The sequence below is a fragment of the Cupressus sempervirens genome, chromosome 2, assembly GCF_028749045.1.
Source record: "Cupressus sempervirens isolate cs-2001-9-10 chromosome 2, ASM2874904v1, whole genome shotgun sequence".
NCBI lineage: Eukaryota > Viridiplantae > Streptophyta > Pinopsida > Cupressales > Cupressaceae > Cupressus > Cupressus sempervirens.
This window is the reverse complement of record NC_143119.1, coordinates 657272724-657293082: the sequence shown is the minus strand read 5'-3', so window position 1 is coordinate 657293082 and position 20359 is coordinate 657272724. Positions and strand designations below refer to the sequence as shown.

General features: G+C 34.5%; 1 protein-coding gene across 1 annotated transcript; it reads right to left on the bottom strand.

The window, feature by feature from the left end:
- Positions 1 to 8689: 8689 nt before the first annotated feature.
- On the bottom strand, positions 8690 to 11226 carry LOC149575089 ((R,S)-reticuline 7-O-methyltransferase-like). Its single transcript, XM_089814954.1, has 3 exons — positions 10305 to 11226; positions 10136 to 10200; positions 8690 to 9306 (listed from the first exon to the last, which is right to left on the bottom strand). The coding sequence occupies exons 1-3, from the start codon at positions 11098 to 11100 to the stop codon at positions 8983 to 8985; spliced, it is 1185 nt and encodes a 394-aa protein (XP_089671080.1). The 5' UTR covers positions 11101 to 11226; the 3' UTR covers positions 8690 to 8982.
- Between the last annotated feature and the right edge of the window lie 9133 nt (positions 11227 to 20359).

Here is a 20359-nt window from a genome sequence, read left to right as displayed (position 1 = left end):
TCTATTCTCAAATCGCTTGGGAAAATTCCTTTGATCTCTTGTGTAGTAATATCAGAGATTGGTGCTCTAGGAACTTGAAGATCTTTCCTTGTCAAATCTTCTTTAGGGACATAAATGCAATCTTCTTCCTCATCATCACCCCCATAAGGAAGATTTAATTCCCCAAATTCCTCTACACCTTGAATGTTCTTTGTGCCCCTTGTAGTTTCTTTTTCATCAATCACTCTTTCTTCAAGTATATCATCACTATGCCTTTCATGTGGTGAGACTATAGGAGGTGGTCTTGCAAATTTTGGAGAAGGAGATCTTCTTGCTGGGTCTTCTGGATCTATTGCTTCTAGATTTGGTATCTCAACTATCCTCATATTAGTGGGCCTCTCTCCTAGTCTCCTCCTTTGATACATTTTAAAACCCTTTGGAGTTTCAATCTCCTTTTCTGATTCATCATCATGAGTTTGTGACTCCTCTCTTATCCTCTTTTGTCCTCTTCTTTATTTAGGGACTATATCAGTAGATTGCAATAACACATTTAAACTCTCTACATCATTAACAAAAGTTAATTTTGTCATTTTTGTTCTTCCCAACTTCTCAATCATAGTATCATATATAGTTAGGAAATTATCAAAAAGTGTCCTCAACTTTTGTTCTAGGCTCTTACAATTTGAGAGTGGATCATAACTTGAATCCTCTTCTCGAATTTCTTTCAATGTCTCCTGGTATGTACACCAATACGCTTTCTTTCTTTTCTAAGATTACAAATCTTTATCATTTTTTATGATGTCCTCTTGATAATCAAACTCATGTTTACCCCTAGGTGCCTTGTTTATTTTTTCCATCAACCTTTTTGAACTAACTTCCAGATCGTATGGCCTAAGCAACTAGACCATATTATTTCTTTCATATTTAATGATTGCAAAATAGCAAAAAAATGTAAGATCGTGAAAGAAAGTTCCTTTTCAAGCCTTTTCTAGAGGTAAATCAATATCCTGGAGCATGACAATCTGCCTCATGAATTCAAGAAAACCAATCCTCAATGGAACATACTTAGGCAGCACAAAATGCCTTCCTAAAAATCCATATATTCTGATGATTGTAGTATAAGGGTAGAAATAAATGTCTCCCCATTAGTGGCACATCTTTGGTTTTGTGTTAAAATCAATAGGCCTCAAGTAAATTCTCAAAGAATGAAGAAAATCATTAACAACTAGAAAACTTTTTTCTCTTAAAAAAGTCCCAAATTGGTTTTCAAATAGCACAATACTAGAACCCTCCCAATACATAGACAAGATAGTTGACTATAACTAAATGGCCAAAACTTCATCATCCCTATCAAATTCAATATCCATACATTGAGAAAAATAATCCTTATTGTGAAAAAGAATCGTATGAATAAGCAATGAGTAGGATCTGAAATATGTGGATTCACCCTTCTTTAAAGTTTCCAATCCTTCACTAATATTTATCTCCAAATACTTAGGGAAGTCATTAATTACTACATTTTCATACTTCAAAATCCCTAGAAACATCCACATTTTAGATTTACTAAGTTTTCTCCTATTTTTTAGTCCTAATACTTGGTAAAGGGTAGTATTGGTGTTTACCAGGGTATCATTGTAATGCTCACTATTACCTATGGTATATGATATGGATAGAGGTGTCAATTTGATTCCATATACCTCTTTTAGGAAGGAAACTATCAACTTCTATTGCATGTATACCCATGCTTGGTCAAAAGCTTCTTTAAACATTTTAAAATCTATTTCATCAGTTATACCCATGGCAGGGTGTAAACCAAAAGTTGTTCTGATAGATTCAACATCGACCCTTATTAATACTTCCCCATTTGTGTTTCTAATCATGTGTGACATTGGGTCATACTTGTCTACCAATTCCAAAAGTAGATCAATATCAAGGAAGACCATGGGCATAACCAATTTACCTAAATCATATTGCCAGACATTACTGAGAGGGCTCCCTACATTAGCCTGACCATACCACCACCTAAAAACATCTAAAACTTTGGTTGGCATGTTCATGTCACATACATTTCCATATCTATCCTTTAAACCAGGGCGTAATTCATTTATCAAAGTTTTCCCAAGTATCAGTTAGTTCCCTTCCCTCTTTTGACATGGGCAATTGTCCAACAAACTCATCTTGGAGTCTTCTAGCCTCATAATTGAACTTTCTAGAGTATTTCTTCGGAGGCATGTTTCTTAGAATAGGGTATCCACACAACTAAGGTTTATTTAGGGTTTAAAAATGTAAACTAGGGCTTTATAGATCAATGCAAGTCTTATAGCACACAATTTATTAATTTAGAGCATGGGAAGAGAAAAAATCAACTTACTTGTTCTCTTTGTGAATTTCAAAACACCTCTAAATCTGATTTTGAAAACCTTTGAGCTTGGATTTATGAGTCTTACAAATTTTGCATGTAGATGTCGATAATTCAGAATGAAGTAACAACCTTTAAATCCATTATGGTAGCATTAAAACCATGAATTTGTGCAAAATAGCTATCACTCCACCAAGCTAAAGGAAGCTTCTCTTTTGGGCTTTGTACTCAATTCAAACATCCACCATTGATCATCTTCCAACTTACATTGGACGAATGAGATCTCTCTTTGACACTCACTTCTATTTTTGAACACATGGATGACTAATCTTCATTGTGTGATTAAGTCCTTGTCGTCAATTTATCCCTCATACACAATTCTCTCTTTTAGATGGAAAATGGAATACTTTGGCACAGGGTAGACATGTGGAGGCATCTCGCTTCATCGCCATGGGAATACAAATTCATTGCGAGACAACATGGGTTGTCCAGTCATCTTTAGGATTAAGATTGCAAGCACTTACGTGATTGAACTTGCTGACATTATCCATGTGGCCCAATCATATGTCAGGCCTCGACTCCCTGTCAATCCAGACATGTCTCATGATCTTGCTTTCTAATCACTATGACGTTTGTCAGAGTTTGAGAGAACATGATAGCTACTAATTCAAAGAAGAGAGGACCCACTATGTTATAAAGGAAAACCAAATCCCCACATCCATGTGGTAGCATCTTAGCATCTTCATTGTATAACTCATACCTCTGACCCATTCATACTGGCTAAAGTAGACACATGTGGACCAATGAAAAAGTAGCAAATCCTCGTTGGAACTGGTCCCATTGAACAAATTGAGCTTGGGTCTTATTCCACATGGCTACATCGCACCTTGTCACTATAGTTGTTGTTAGGGATTATGAGTTAACAAGGATTGTTGATCCACACTTTTATATTTTAAATAACACGGGCCCATCTCTTAGACACATGCCATCATCGCATTATGTCACCACTCAGGGAGGGACTTCTAGCAAACAAACAATGGCCATTGATTTGTTATAGTTGTTAGCTCAAAGAGGAAAGATTTGGCCCAACCATCAGCCACGTGGAAACATCACATGTTCTCACTAAAAGAACTGTCAGAGCTTGTGAAGAAATGTGTGCCATCGATCATAGGTCCCACCATTTCATGTGTTTTGAAACCAATTAATACTAAAGATTCCTAAGACCAAGGTTTATCTATTAGTTAAAATTTTAACCACATGCAATATAAAGATTAATACCTAGGGTACATATGCAGGGGGGCTTACCACAAAGAAATAACCCTTTTTTCTTAATTTTAAGACAAAGACATGTCTAAAACAAAAGTCACGGGGTCATGACTTAAAGACAATAACGCCTAGGCTTAAAACACAACATACCCCTTCATTAAGTAAAAAAAAAAGTAATGAAGGAAAATGACTTAGGGGATTTTCAAATTCAACCTAGGGTTCCAACTTAAAAACCCTTGCAATTAGGGTTTTTTAATACACGTAAAACAAAAGAGGATTAGAACAAGAACAAGGAAACCCTATGGTGGAAGAGAAAAGCTTATTCAGGAGAACACACCAACACAGGGCATCTCTAAGATGGAGACTAAATCTCCACATCGACATCTTGTTTTAGTTACATAGGGGCGAAATTGAAAGAAACTCATAGCTTTTGGTTTTTGATTGTGTAATGATTTTTAGATCAAATTTCATGATCGAATGATGGCTATGTTAATAACAATTGTAGAATCAATGAAGGAGATTTGTTTGATGGAGACTGAATCTTCACACCAAAATCTTTATTATGGTTGTAGAGGGGTCTAACTGGAAGAAAATCACAAAGTTTTTAAAAATATTTTTATTGATGGTGTAAGTACTTTTCTTGGATATTGTAGATCAATTTTCTTGATTAATCAGTGATTATATTTATAAAGAGTGGGAGAATCGATGAATAGGGGATTCTTAAGAGAAAGACATCTTGTTTTGGTTGTAGCAGGGTGAAATTGAAAGAAAATTACAAAGTTTTTCTTCATAGCATTTAGTTTATGACCCTCAAGTTGCTTCCATTTTTTAGATCAAATATCATGGCTATGTTAATAACAGTTGCATAATCAATGGACGGGGAATTTGTAAGATACAAACTAAATCTCTATGCCAATATCTTGTTTTGGTTTTAGAGGAGTGAAATTGAAAGAAAATAACAATCTTTTTCGCATAGCCTTTGGTTTTCTATCTTTGATTAGGAAAAAATTTCTTCCATGTTTCAGATTAAAATTCCACAAACAATTCGATGACTTTGTTAATAGCATTTGCAAAATCGAAGAACAAAGGAATTTTTGGATGGAGATTAAATCTTCATACAGACTCATAAAAAAGAGAGAGAACAACTTGTGAATGGTCATTACCACGAGTGAATTCTTCATCAACATCCCTTCCCTGTTGTTGAAAAACATAAAATCTGAGCAGAAGAATGTGATTTTATTTGTGAGAGGACTAGAAGATGTGGTGAAGAACTCGGTGTTTCTTATGTTTGTAAAAACAAATGAAAATGTCCAAATTGTGTATCTTAAAAATTTCTAAATTAGGTATCCGAGAAAATTGTTTCAGAAGATCTTGATTGCTTAGAAGCACAGTAATTTGAATTCCAAAACTTTTGAGAATTGTCAAGATCCATCCCTAAGATGGTTGTCACTTCTAAATTTCCTTAATTTTTGTTTCACAAAACTATTTTTCTCCTTAATATTTTCCACCAATATGGTTCTAAATAAATAGTATTTTTTCATTTTAATAAACATTAAAAGAAATAGAAAAATGTTTAAACCTCAAAAATTCTTTAATATTATTGATTATTCAATATTTTTTATTACTTTTTGAGTAATTGTGCTAAATGATTGGCTAACAAATTGCTACATGTTCATTTAGAATCTTCTCGCAAAAAATAGGAGCCCCTAGAGTATAGCTCTGCTTATTTAAGCACAAAAATAATGGTGGGGCTAGACTTAACTCCACAAATTTAGGAAAAAATTTCAGTGTGGAGGGGCTTCCTAAAATAATTTAGCAGGTACCCTAGAGATTTTTTAGGATTATTTTAAAGTGAGAGATCCCATGAATTTTGTACTGGGGTTATTCTTAAAAAGTTTAAGCCCCATAATTTATGGAAGCAAGTGGTCTTATGATTTTTATTTTTATTTTAACGTATTCAATTTACTTACTGAATAAATAAATAAACATGTCTAAAAAGTTTATTGATAAAAATAAGAAAATGGTATATGGTTGACCTGTAGCACAAAAAAAGCCTAAGTTGGTGGGGCAATTTCTAGCCCCCATCTTTTCCACCCCCTTAAATCTACACCCTAAAAAGTAGGGGCTACTATTTTTGGAAGAGAAGATTCTTATTAATCTTGTAGAAAACTTGTTTTTGGATTCATATGACCACCCACTCCACAAAAATAGATCCTTAAGCCCCCCTCATGGGACTGCACCCTAAAATCTACATTCCTAGTCCAATAAAAATTTAGAAGGAAAATCAAATTTACCTATTTCTTATCAATTACAAAAATAAATTTTAAATAATTATTTTTTATTTAAAAATATTAAAATTTATAACTCCCAACTTCCTTCAATGTTGGAGTTTAAATTTTTAAGTTGGATTGCACTAGAAATTTATGGGACCATTAGGTTTAAATATTCCTAAAATTTATATGCACCACCAACTCAATTTTTTTAGGAAGCTCAGACCCCACCCTAAGTATTAGTGCCAAACCATCCTTCATAAGGTTGTAATGCCTCCACTAATAGTGAACAAATTACTTCAGAAGCAAGTTACTTCTCTTCTTTTCCATATGTCCTTCAATTTTAATTCAACTAGTTTCTACAAATAACCAAAGTTGTTGATAGAAAGAAAATTTGGATGAAGTAAAATGAAAAGTAGTTGAATAAATGAAACTTTAAGCTATATTATTGTCTTAATAGAAATGTGGATATAAAAAAGCTTGTAATATAAAAGTTTCAATGTGGACTAAAAATATTGATCGAGAAAAGACAATACATTCAAGAATTCAAAGAATTCAACTCAACCTGGGGACATGTGGTATATAGGAGCTACTATTAAAGGAAAAATAAGACCGATAGTGTCACAATTGACAATCGGATCACTTCACCTCAAATGTAAGAGAATAGATAGAAGAGGTCCAAAAAGGCTTGAAAGCAAGTCTGGAGTCTGGAATTTGACAATCACCGTATCTATCATATGATTTTTTTATGATAGTTTGGTCATTTTAGTGACCTTCATCTTACGCTTGAAGGAAATTATTGATTGTCAATATTTTTTAATTAATGAATATTTTAATAAATTATTATTATTAATTTTTTTTATCAATATGCTTGTGCAATATATTTTAAAAATGCAAAAAATTAGATTATCTAATTACTATTTTTCAAATTGAACATGTGATTTTTAAAGAAACCTCTCAAAATAAAACAAGAAGATTTCTAAGATTCTAATTTATAAGTTTATTATATCCATTTGAAATTGTGATATAAAACATAAAATTCTATAAGCAAATATTATCAAAGATCAAGACCTCTTCTTGATTTTTCATTCTTCCATATATATATGCTTCATTTGAATTTTTATCATTTATTTCAAATTGATTTAAAGTAGTTTAATGCATCTAGTGTATCAAAGCCTATATTTGACTTTCTGAGAGGAGTTTTGATGATATTTTGTTTTAAAATCCTCTTTCACAATCAACATTACTTACTTGAATAATAAGAAAAAACCTTTTATAACCTCATCGTATGTGAATACTTTTATGTCATTATTTTGTATTACAAAAGACAATACATGCAACTGCAATTTTTGAAACTTTACATTTCTCTAATATTTGTGTTATTCCATTTGAAGACATTTTTTGAAATACCTACAAAAGTCAACATAGTAATCATATGCAAAACACTATTCTATACAATCATTGGAGAAATACATGAGATAACTTATAATGTAATTGTATTATGAAGAAGTTATCATAAGTCTATTTCTACGCAATTGTCTCTTGATAAGAAATGATAGTTCTTATTGATATAAATTTTTTGATATATATGTAAATAATACAAAATTATAAAATAAGTAAAAATTAGTTAAAAATTAGTTACACGATCAAAACAATTTAAATTATAGAAGAAAGTTTCTAAACTTACAGATTTGATTTCAAAAAATCAACATTAGAAATTTTTTTATATATATAATCAAATTAACTATGCATGTTTCTAAATCAAAACATATACTAAAATTGAAATCATTGAAGATTTTAAAAATATTCTAAATTAATATTAGTATATATTAATAAAATAGAAATATATAAATATAAATATATTAGTTATCATGCATGTCATTTATATTATTTATATTAATAAATAAAATATTACATTGTCTAGAAGATTTTGACAGTTTATTATAAATTTTAAATGTAAAATTTGGCCTATCATATAACGTTTAAAAACAGAAAAATGACCATCAAGGCCATCAAATTCCAAGCCTGCTTCAAAAAAGAGAACTTGTATGTTTTGTATGACTGGTGCATTGGTACTGAATGACACTTCCTCATAGAAAGCAAATGTGTAACATATGAAGATATTCTTGCTCAGCAATAAATTATTTCAAAGACTGACCACATTAATAGTTTATTTGAAGAAGATAATGTCAACCAAACAATTGATTTTTTTACTAAGATTCATAACACAAGATTGGAAATATAAAATAATATGGAGATTGCTTAAGACTGCCTATCTATTTAATCTCATAGACATCATTGAAATTATTCATTCATATAATTTCAATTCTATATCTCTCATTGCTTATGGAACCTACAAACTAAAAATAGACAAAATTTTCTCAAATATGTTCCTTTCTCTTTTCTTTTCCAAACATCCTTATAATACTATACTGAGATTTAGAGGGAGAATTTGCAAAAGGGCAGTTCCCATACAATTGTAAATCATGATATAACTTATCGAGATCATGTTCTGATGCAAGAGAGATTATTTACAAACCTCATCACAGATTAAAACTTGATTGCAATTGAAAAACCGTGAAATAGAGATTAAACCATAGTTACACCACCCTAGGGGACGAGGGGGTGGTGAAACGGGGGGACAAGTTTCCAGGACAGGGGACAGAGGGGCCTTAATTTGGGGATGGTGGGGGGATGGTGGTGGGGGACAGGAGGGGGTGTGTATATATATGCATATGGTACATTAAATTGCTAGTTATCAAAAGATGTATTGCAATATAAGATGTAAAGATGTAAATGAGTAAATACTTGAACATTGGATGGAATTGGAACATTGAGCATTGAACATAAATAGTCGAATCAACAAATAGTCAACATCAGGACGTCTCTCATCTTCAGCAGAGGTGGCGGAATCTGGTGGCACCACTGGGGATGGAGTCCCCAAGTCCCCGGTGTGTCCAAGCCTCCGAGATGGGGGGCAAAAAGAGGGGGATGCATCTCCGTGTTACTATGGATTAAACACAAACCTTCTTACACAGATGAAAACTCGAATGCGATTGAAATGCTATGAAATAGAAATGAAAACAAACAACTAGTCCAAGCAATCCATCAGTTCTCCAGATGAGCAGGGAAAGCTTCGATTACTGACATTTGCAAGGGCTCAGAAGGCAAAGGGATTATATTGTAGTGTTTAAAGCCAGATTCCTGTAGTAATTTTTTCCATTGTTCTTCCCTTCTCTCTTTCCCTCTTTGGTGTGACAGCATTATCATATCCCTTATTCCTCCTATCTCTTCGGACCAGCTGGACTTGTTCTGCCCTGGCTCTGGCAACACCATTTCTACCAATATCAATTTCCCTTGTTTTGGAAGTGCTTGATGACAGTTTTTCAGGATTTTCTTGCACTCCTCGTCTCCCCAGTCATGCAAAATTTGCTGTAGCGGAATGTGAAAAGAAAACAAACATGTCAAGTTGCATACAGATCCAAATTCTAGGGAACTACCCAGAAAGTTTTGCCATTTTAAATTTTCTGTGATTTATTGAACATGTTCAAAGCAAGTTTTCATTCATAATTGGTGATGCTAAAAGGGTTAATTGCGGATGAAATGCAATAAATTCCTTCCAATCTTTTCTATCAAAATGAGAAGTAGTAAAGAATCCTGAACTTAAGAGTATTATTGACTTAATCTTCTAAAATCCATGAAATCTTCTTATTACCAGCTAAGGAGACCACAAAACTGTCTTATTGTCAAAAATCAGCAATACTAGGTAAGGAGACCATGAAACAAACTCTGTATATTGTCAAAAATTCTTACAGATTCTCACCAGTACCAGCTAAAAATTCCTACATATCCTCATGAATACAAAGGAGACCATGAAATTCTCTAGTTATCGCAAATAAATTATGAAAAGGAAAAAAATCCTACAGATTCTCACCGATACCAGCTTCTTGATGTCGAGAATCCCTGTAAATTCACAAAAATTCCAGCGAAGGAAAACATGAAACCCTCTAATTGTCAAATTTCCCACAAATTCTAGCCAATACCAGTTAAGGAGACCATTAAAAATGACATGTTAGGGAAATCGGTACCCTAAATTAGGAATAAGGGTAAAATAGATACCATTAAAAACCCCCTGCGCTCAACATTACAGCGAAGAAAAAAATGCTCCATTCTTTAATGGTAAACTCCAAAGAAACCCTCACAAGCTGGAAAAGATTCGAGATGTTCGTATTCCTATAAAAAAATCATTTGGAGAGTTTACCTTCATAAATATAGCGTCTGCCTTTGGAACACTGACAAACATGTCGCCCGCAATGTGTTGCACACCTATACCACAAACAGATCATCGACAACCAGTAAGGATTTTTTTACACAAAATCTGTGAAGAAACAGGAAAACGAATTCAAATATTGTGTGTTAAAAGCAAGTACCGGCATAACTGGGAGCCTCCAAGATCACTTCACGGAGATCAAAATTAAAGCATTTGATATTGGGGAAAGAGCGGGAAATAACGGAAAGAATGGAACCATTTCCGCCCCCAACGTCCACGAGAGTCCTGAACTCCAGTTTGCTGAATCCATCGCCATAAGCCGCTAAAATATCTTTCACCAGAATCTTCGAATATGTTCCCATGGCCTCGTTAAACAGCCTGCCAAGCTCCGGATTACCCTCGGCAAGGGAGAAGAGCAGTTTTCCGTGAGCAAGCTCGAACGGAAAACCGGTCCCGGTCAAAATACTCTCGCCCAAACGATACCACGGTGTGATTACAGATTCATGAGTGTGCAGTAAAAGCCAGGGAGCAAAAGTCCCTTCCTTTGCTCCTCCATTGTCGTTGTCTTTGACAAGCCACTTCGAAATGGGCGTAAGGCCGTATTTAATGGCGGAATCCGGCACTAGGGTTTGGGAGAAAATGCCTCTGGTGGCCAGAAATGAGAGTGTGCGGGAGAGGAAATCTATGTTTGGTGAAGGGGAAGGCAGAAATCCGGCAATTTCCTCTGCGGAAAGCATCGATTCAGGTCCACCCTTGGCAATAATGTCTGGAATATCCGATTCCACAGCCCATCGAAGCCCTAGGGAGTACATAAAACCGAACATGAGCTTCCATAGATCGATAAAACCTTCCAAATCCTCGCCCTTTCTCTGATCGACAGAGATGCTATTTGATTTCTCGTAATCCATTGTTGCCTCTTCACGATTCTGCCCTTCACATTCATCGTTTATAAGCATTCCATGCCACTCTACTTGCCATTCAACTTCGATTTCTGCCAAATGGTCCCATCACCATGGACTGTTTCGCACTAAAAGCTTTGTACCTTTCTTGTTATTATGCACATGTTTTCTATATGATGGAAATATGTGAGCGCAGAATAAGTAGATACAACTAAGTCTCCTCCTTCTAAACAGTCACATGGAAGAGGATTCAATCTAAGAGTCAATTTTGTTTCTATGTAGTTTCTCTATCTAAAAATCCTTTAAAATAAGAGTGAGTTTTTATGTTCTTTTCTTATTTTCCATTTTTTGCTTGAGTTTGAGTCTTTTTTTCTAAGCGTGGGAGAGTGATGTTAATTTCTAAGATGAACATCATACACCCAAAATTTAGTTAGAGAGTTTTGTTGTAGTTGTAAGGGTTGGGCACTAGATCGATATCAAGATTTCTAAAAAACATGTCACAATTTCTAAGATGAACATCATACATGTAAAATTTAATTAGAGAGCTTTGTTGTAGTGTTTGCAACTCACTTTTGATCATAATGGAGTTAGGTTATGGGTATTTCGGTCAAGAATGATGTATCTACGCGTGGATTGAAGCAAGCAGAGAAGATAGGCTTTTTTGATCTGGATAAAATCCCTAGTAAAATAGCCCCTTATATTTTTTGAAATGAATGTTGTTGTAATTCATTTTTCTAGGATATTTTAGAATATGGGTAATGATTACTATAAAAAATTATAAAATTTAATATGAAGTAAAAGAAGCTGACATTTATATTACCTTGGCTTAGTTTACTTCAAAAGGTATTAATACTTGTAGAATTTCAATATTTCATCTTGTAGACACTTGAGTTTCTCAAGTTGCATGCATAAGGTATGGCGACATTTGGTATCTTTGATTAAGTTCAAATTGGATCTGAAGACACCCACATTACCATACTTTTATATTTATGTTGTGTTAGTTTGAGTTTGTTCTCTTTTTAAGTTTTCTAATGTTTAACTCTACATAGATATATTATGTTGGATACAATTGTCCAATTGTGTGTTGTCTTTGATGTTACACAAATGTCATATAAGTTGGCAGATAATATCTACCGAGCTCAGTTGGTCAACAAAGCAAATTTTAGAGTCTATCGAGCATTCTTAGAAATTACTCTGTGGAAACAGATTCTACCGAGCTAACTCAGGCGTCAAAGGATTTTGTGGTAGAAGTCAGTGTTTACCGAGTTCACTCAGTCTCCAAAAGATTTTGCAAGGTTCGCAGTGTTAACTGAGCCTCTGTTGGTTAACACAGGAAATCAATTCAAGAATAGTGTTTACCGAGCAGGGTCGAATAATGAAGGATTTTGTTATTTTGGGAAATAAAGTTTAATTATTTCAAGTAATGATTGTAGCCTACTGAGGTAATGATTATTGGTAATTGTAAGTTGTAAATGAGCCGACTTGATAATCTGAAAGGTATATATGAAAGGTCAAGTTGAGAATTCTAAAGTGTAAGGAGCGAGCATACAAGTGTATTGATTGAAGAAGAGAGTGTGAGAAAACTTTGAAGGATGGTCAGATATCCTTGAGGAGCAGCAAAGTTTTATTTTATCAGGAAGGATCTAGTGAAGCAGAATAGAGATCTGTATTAGCAATTTAGTTGCATCTCATTTAGGTCATTTCATTGTTACTTTCTCACCATTGTAGCAGTGATTCCTAAATCTCTTAATAGAGTTGGTCTAACAACCATTTGTAAAACCTCTAACAAGGTGATAGTTCTATCGAATTGTTCTAAAGACCTCTAGCAAGGCCACTTCTAACAGGATGATTAAATCTTCTAACAAGGTCACACCTAACAGTGTGTTTTGTAACTTTTAACGAGGTTGGCTCCTAATAGGGCTCACTTCAAAAGAGTGAAAATCAGTAGCTAGTTACTTGGTGGTTTTTCTCATATTGGGTTTCCACATTAAATCTAGTGTCTCATGTGTTCATGTTATTTCTTTTATGGTTGCACGTTAATCACTGTGAATGTTTAAGAATCTGTTAAAGTTAACATACACTGCATCTACCAAGTTACAACATTTTGTGTATGTTTATCGAGTGATAGTAGTAACTAGTTTATCAGACATCTAAGGGATCTGTGGATTTTTTTTTGTGGTAACTGATTCACCCCCCACTCAGTTACTCCATCTATATTTCTTATAATTGGTATTAGAGTTTTTGGTGCTTGCAAGAAGGGTTTCAAGGACCAAAGCTAAAAGATCAAGATGTCTTACAAGAGAGAAATTCCAAGGCTTAACAAGGATAACTTTTTCAGCATGGCAGGGACTGATGAGACTTCATCTGGCTTCCATTGGTGATACAGGATTGAAATACCTTGATGAAGAATACACAACTCCTTCTGGTACATTATCTGTTAATGACATTGCTGAGAAGAAGACTCATAACACCATGATGATAGACATTGCATCTTCCCTAAGCTATGAAGAGTTTGATAATGTCAAGGATTGCAAAACTACCTTTGCTATGTGGAACAAGCTGAAAGATATCTATGGAGGTGATGACAATGTGAGAAGCATCAAAGTAGAGAATCTAAGAGGACCATTTGATCAGATGAGAATGGGAGAGGATGAAAACATTGCCAAATATGTTGAGAGGGTCAAAGTAAGTATCAGTGCAATCAAAGCTTTTGGAGGAGACATTAAAGAAGAAATAGTTTTAAGTAAAGTTCTTAGAACATTGCTTCCCATTTATGCAATTAGAGTATCTACAATTCAAAAAAGAAGATGGGAAGAAAATCATAAGATAAATTTGGATGACATAGTAGGAGGATTGACTGCATTTGAGCTAGATACCTATGACAATTATGTTCCAACTTCCAATAATATTGAATTAGCATTTGAAGCCAAGCTCTCACTCAAAGAAAAAGGGAAGAAAATAAAGAACACTCAGTCTAAAAGTGAAGAAGAATTAGAAGAAAGTTCTGACAGGGATCTTGAAGTTGTTGAGACTTTACTTGCAAGGAAATGTTCTAGAGGCAAAGGAAAATACAAAGGCAAGGTTCCCCTAATCTATTTCTCATGTGAGAAAATTGATCATATTGCAGCTAGGTTTCACAAACAAGAAAAGCAAGGATGAGAAGAAAGGTCATAAGTGCAATGACAAGAAAGATTTCAAATCATTCAATGACAAAGGTAAGAAAACATGTTTTATGGCTAAGGACTCTAAGGATTTTGATAATAGTGAAGATGAAATTGTTTACACTGCTGTGAAAGATGAATATGATAATGATGAGGAAGATAAGATGGCACTTATCTCTCATGTGAGAAAAAATGATACATGAATCATACACAATGGTTGTTCTCATCATATAACTAATGACAAAACTAAGTTTGAACATTTTGAATACTATGATGGTGGTAGTGTAAGGTTTGGAAATAATGAACCTTGTTTCATAAAAGGAAGAGGCTGAATCTCATTAACTAAAGAACTTGTATGTAATAATGCCTATTGGATTGAAGGACTAAAACATAATCTGTTGAGTGTGGCACAACTAATCAATATTGGATTCAAGGTGGAATTCATGCATGGAAAAGAAAGACTACTAGATGACAAAGGAAAGTTGATTGGATCAGGCATACAAACAAAATGTAACTTGTTTTATCTTGATCTTGGTGAGTGCTCATGTTTTATTGCTCAAGTTGAAGAAATGTGGTTATGGCACAAAAGGTTATGTCATGTAAACTTTGATAACATGGTAAAGATAAGAAAATTCAAGAAAGTAAGAGACATTCCTATTAGAAAGAAACCTAATGTTGGCCTATGCAAGAATTGTCAGATTGGTAAGATGGGAAAAACTAGTTTTAAAAATAAAAATTATCAGTCTAAAGATATTTTAGAAATTGTGCATACTGATTTGTGTGGACCTATTGGAATTGAGAGCTATATTGGAGAAAAGTTCTTCATTCTTTTTACTGATGACTACTCTAGAATGATGACTGTTATGTATCTGAGAGAGAAGTTAGAAGCATTTGAGAAATTCAAATGGTATTTGGCCAAAGTAGAAAAAAAAATAGGGAAAAGACTGAAATGTTTGAGGTCAAACAGAGGTGGTGAATTCATCTCCCATGAATTCAACAACTTTTGCATTGAAAGAGGAATCAAAAGACACGTATCAGCTCTTGGAACTCCCAAGTAGAATGGAACAGCTGAAAGGAGGAACAGATCTATCATGGATTGTGTAAGGACTCTAATGATTGAAAAGAACATTGCTATCAAATACTAGAAGGAAGCTATCAGCACTACAATTCATACCTTGAACCAAGTACAACTAAAGAAGGACTCATTCAAAACCCCCTATGAGTTATGGTATGGCTATAAACCCAATGTAAGTTACCTGAAAGTATTTGGAAGTAAATATTATATCTTGAAAGAATCTAGAAAAGGAAAATTTGATGTGAAGGGTGATGAAGGTATATTTTTGGGATATTCTTGCAAGAGTAAGGCATATAGATGTTTGAATTTGTCTACTCACAAAATCATAGAAAGTGCATATGTGAAAGTTGATGAGTTTGCAGAAAGGATAGAAGAAGAAAGCAAAAAGGAACCAAAAGATTATAGGAGATTTATTTTCATTGAACCTGATACATTGCCAGACACATTTGTCAATTAGGAGACTTCTACTCCTGAGTCTTTTTCATGTCCCCTCTTTTTGTTTAGTCTAGCAGAGACATGTGAGTCAACTTATTATGGGGTCTTGTAGACTGACAGGGTTGGATAGAGACCTAGTATGGTTATTCAGTGTTGGGGACTTGATGTTCTGGCAATTATTGATCAGTTGGGAGATGTTCCTTATTTTTAGGAGGCAGTTCCTACTTTTTAGGAGCTATGATCTTGCCCAGGGTTGGGTCTCCATGAGATTACTCTTTGGGTTTGGTTTTAGAGGGATAGACCATATTTCCTAAATTTTAGGAATGTCCCTAGATTTTAGGGATGAGACTGCCAATGGATCCTTGATTTCTGACTTCAGTCACAGACAGGTGACAAGATGATTTTATGGTTTGTGATTTCACTTGGGCATTTTGTGGCTATTTGGGTTATATTTTTAATATTTCCCAAGTTAGCGTTTAATAATTAAATAAGGCTAAGTTATAGCCATTTTGGAGTAATAAGGGGTTTTTGGCCTCATCTGGATTGCTTATCCCTTGGTGTAATAGCTCATTAAAAAGGTCTTGAACTTTTCTAAAAATTTCTCTTTTGACTCAGAGCATTTTGGTGAACAGATTTCTTTCTATTGGGAAAAAGGTCATTTTCTAGATACTTGACCACTTTAAAAATGAGAAATTTATTATTTTATAACCCAACGCCACATGGGGACACGTTTAGGGTTTGAGCTAAGTTTGGTGGGTTATAAGGAGGTAAAGACAAAGTTCAAAGGCATTATTGACATATTACATTTTGGATTTGGGTTTTGGGCTCTGATTGAGCTTTCAGCATTTGGGATGCTAAACCCTCTTGCTTTGCCTATTTGGGACATAGCCCCCAAAATAGTGGTTTGGATTCTTAGCAGTTAGAAGCGTCTTGGATATTGTGCATTGTTTCTTTAGGGGAACATAGTATTGAGTCAAATTTTTAGCTAGGGTTTGGACATTTTATCCATGTGTGGACACTTTGCAGTTGTATGGCCACGCTTGGCAGCCATATTCTTTCCCACGTGCAACACATGAAGAGCTAGAATCTAGCCATAACTTCTTTCTGGGCTCATATTTCTCATTCATGCCTTCAAGTTGCCTTTTTCCATGGTTGTATTCATCTAGATATAATTATAAATGTTCATCTAGTTATTTATTAGGTGTATATTCAAAAAAAATTGCTTGAAGTGACTTTGTTTTAAATATATTTGGAATACATTTTTAGAACTGGTTCATGTTATTGTACTTATATTATTACTTATTGAAAATCATAAAAAATACAAAATAATCAAACCCTTCTTCAACTTCTATCTAGCTCTGCAAGAAAATTTTAATAAATAGGGAAAACAAATTTAAAAATATAAATTTATAGTAGATTAGTAGAAAAGATCCATCAGGGATCTTTCAGTGGTATCAAAGCTTACATCTTGCTAGCTTGTAGGGTTTGTGAGAAATTGTCACAATAGATTTCAGGAAAAGTCTCGATAATTCATTTAAGCATCTGGGTACTAGCTAAAAAGTTTTGATAATTCATTTTGGCAATGGTTTGGAATAGACTGGGAACCTACCATGGATAGAAATAAAAATGGGTGTTCTAAGGTTTCATCTTCGTTAACAAGCACAAGTAAGATGCCTCTTGCCAAGACATTCAATGTTGTAGTTATAAGCAACTACCATTAGTATTGTTCTCTTCCTAAGGAGATACACAACCTCCTTTCTTTTACATAATTTATGGGTGTACCTGAAGCAGATGATAACTGGGTATCTACAAGCTCTTTTCAGCAACAAAAAGAGAAAGAAATATTAAATGATAATAAAGAAGCCATTGGTCACAAATTGGAAGAGATTACAATTAGGGGACAAACCACTAGAGATGTTGGAAATGGGACACTAAGGTGTGAGGCCAATTCTAAAATTTGCAACAATAGTTCAAATCATGAGGTAACATTTATTTCAAATGGAGGTAATGATGTTGATGATGGTATTCGACTTAAGAATGGAACAAAAAGTAATAAAAAGGGTCAGGATTATTTTGGTGAGGTTTGCACAAGAGAGTAATCCGAACATAGGCATTTCAAAGGCATTGGGTGATGAGACTTCATGTCATGACGAGTTTGATTTCTTAGACCATACCCTAGAAATCAAAGTAGTGTGTACTCTTAGTGACACTAGATCCCAAGATCATGATTTGGTTGTATGTGTAGACACATGGGGAGTTGATGAGACTGAGCATAGTGTGGTGATAGCAGTTTCATCATTAACAGAGGAGGTGGTCTCAGAGGTACAAAGTTGCAGTACTATAAATGAGGATACATGCATTAGTGAATGCATATTGGATACTCCTTACAACGTTGTACATGACTCCAACACAGTATTCTACCATAACGCAGATTCAGAGGTAGTACACATGCCTGAGAACTATCATTTTCAGATTCCTCATCACTTGATTAGACAACTCAAGGTTGATGATAGGAGGGTAGACATAGTGGTTGAGCACTTTGATGTCACTTGACAGATGTTATCTACACTCAGTTGGAGTGCTCTTATGACTGATGAGTAGGATAATGGAGGATTTTCCATGGCAGGTTTCCATGCTCTTCATAAGGCTATGGGGATATTGAAGCAAGAATTATACTATCCATGTTGTGATAGTGCACTCCCATCTTCAGAGGATACAGTTATTGACTGTAGGCACCTGACTTAGTAGTTTGGGAGGATTGGTTGGTGGGACCAACAAATGATCCAACATTATGTCAAGCAGTTTCTAACATGGGTTATCACATCTATATCATATAGACTTCATCTGGGATCATGGTTATAGGATGATGTGGGTATTAGCAGACATGATGCTTTGGATGATTATTACTTTCATGGTGGTATCACGGTGGTTGCGAAGAGATATGGCATGATAGAGGTTTCTAGTTATCTTTGTTTATACCTGATGGATGGGTGTTAGTTCAGATGGTGTTGGAATCCAGGTGTTGTTTTGTTTGACACCTTGTCTTACAATGATTCCAGTATGTTACCACCTTGGTTGTGGGAACACTCTCATCCAGTGTGGGATCCTGGTATTATCCTATGCAGTGCATTTGATTGGGCGATCCTTGATGTGTTGCTTCATTTCACACACCCATGAGTGTATATCATAGTGGCGCAACAAGAGTTTGTTCATTCCTTGTGGGCAAGCATCTCCAAGAGGTGAGGACTATCATGTCCCCTCTTTTAGCTGAGTCTAGTAGAGACATGTGAGTTAGCTTATTATGGGGTCTTGTAGGCTGACAGGGTTGGATAGAGACCCAGTATGGTTATTCAGTGTTGGGGACTTGATGTTCTGGCAGTTATTGATCAGTTGGGAGATGTTCCTTGTTTTTAGGAGGAATTTCCTACTTTTTAAGAGGTACGATCTTGCCCAGGGTTGGGTCTCCATGAGATTACTCTTTGGGTTTAGTTTCAGAGGGATATGGCTTGTTTCCTAAATTTTAGGAACATCCCTAGATTTTAGGGATCAGACTGCTAGTAGATCCTTGATTTCTGACTTTAGTTACAGATAGGTGATAGGATGATTTTATGGTTTGTGATGTCAGTTGGGCATTTTGTGGCTTTTTGGGTTATATTTTTATTATTTCCTAAGTTAGCATTTAATAATTAAATAAGGCTAAGTTATAGCCATTTTGGAGTAATAAGGGGTTTTTGGCCTCATCTGGATTGCTTATCCCTTGGTGTAATAGCTCATTGGAAAGGTCTTGAATTTTTCTAAATATTTTTCTTTTGACTAAGAGCATTTTGGTGAACAGATTTCTTTCTATTGGGAAAAGGTCATTTTCTAGATACTTGACCACTTAAAAAATGAGAAATATATTATTTTATAACCCAACGCCACATGGGAACACTTTTAGGGTTTGGGCTAAGTTTGGTGGGTTATAAGGAGGTAAGGACAAAGTTCGAAGGCATTATTGACATATTAAATTTTGGATTTGTGTTTTGGGCTCTAATTGAGCTTTCAACATTCGGGATGCCAAACCCTCTTGCTTTGCCTGTTTGGGATGTAGCCCCCAAAATAGTGGTTTGGATTCTTAGCAATCAAAAGCATCTTGGAGATTGTGCATTGTTTTTTCAGGGGAACGTAGTATTGGGTTAGAGTTTTAGTTGCAGTTTGGACATTTTATCCATGTTTGGACACTTTGCAGTTGTACGGTTGTGCCTGGTAGCCATATTCTTTCCCAAATGCAACACTTGAAGAGTTGGAATTTGGCTATAACTTCTTTTTGGGCTGATATTTCTCATTAATGCCTTTAGGTTGGCTTTGTCCTTGGTTGTATTCATCTGGATATAATTATAAATCTTCATCCGGTTATTTATTAGGCATATATTTAGGAAAATCTGCTTGAAGTGACCTTGTTTTAAATATATTCGAAATAAATTTTAATAATTGGTTCATGTTATTGTACTTCTATTATTACTTATTGAAAATCATCAAAAATACAAAATAATCAAACCCTTCTGCAACTTTTATCTAGCTCTACAAGAAAATTTTAATAAATAGGGAAAATAAATTTAAAAATATAAATTTATAGCAGATTAGCAGAAGAGATCCATCAGGGATC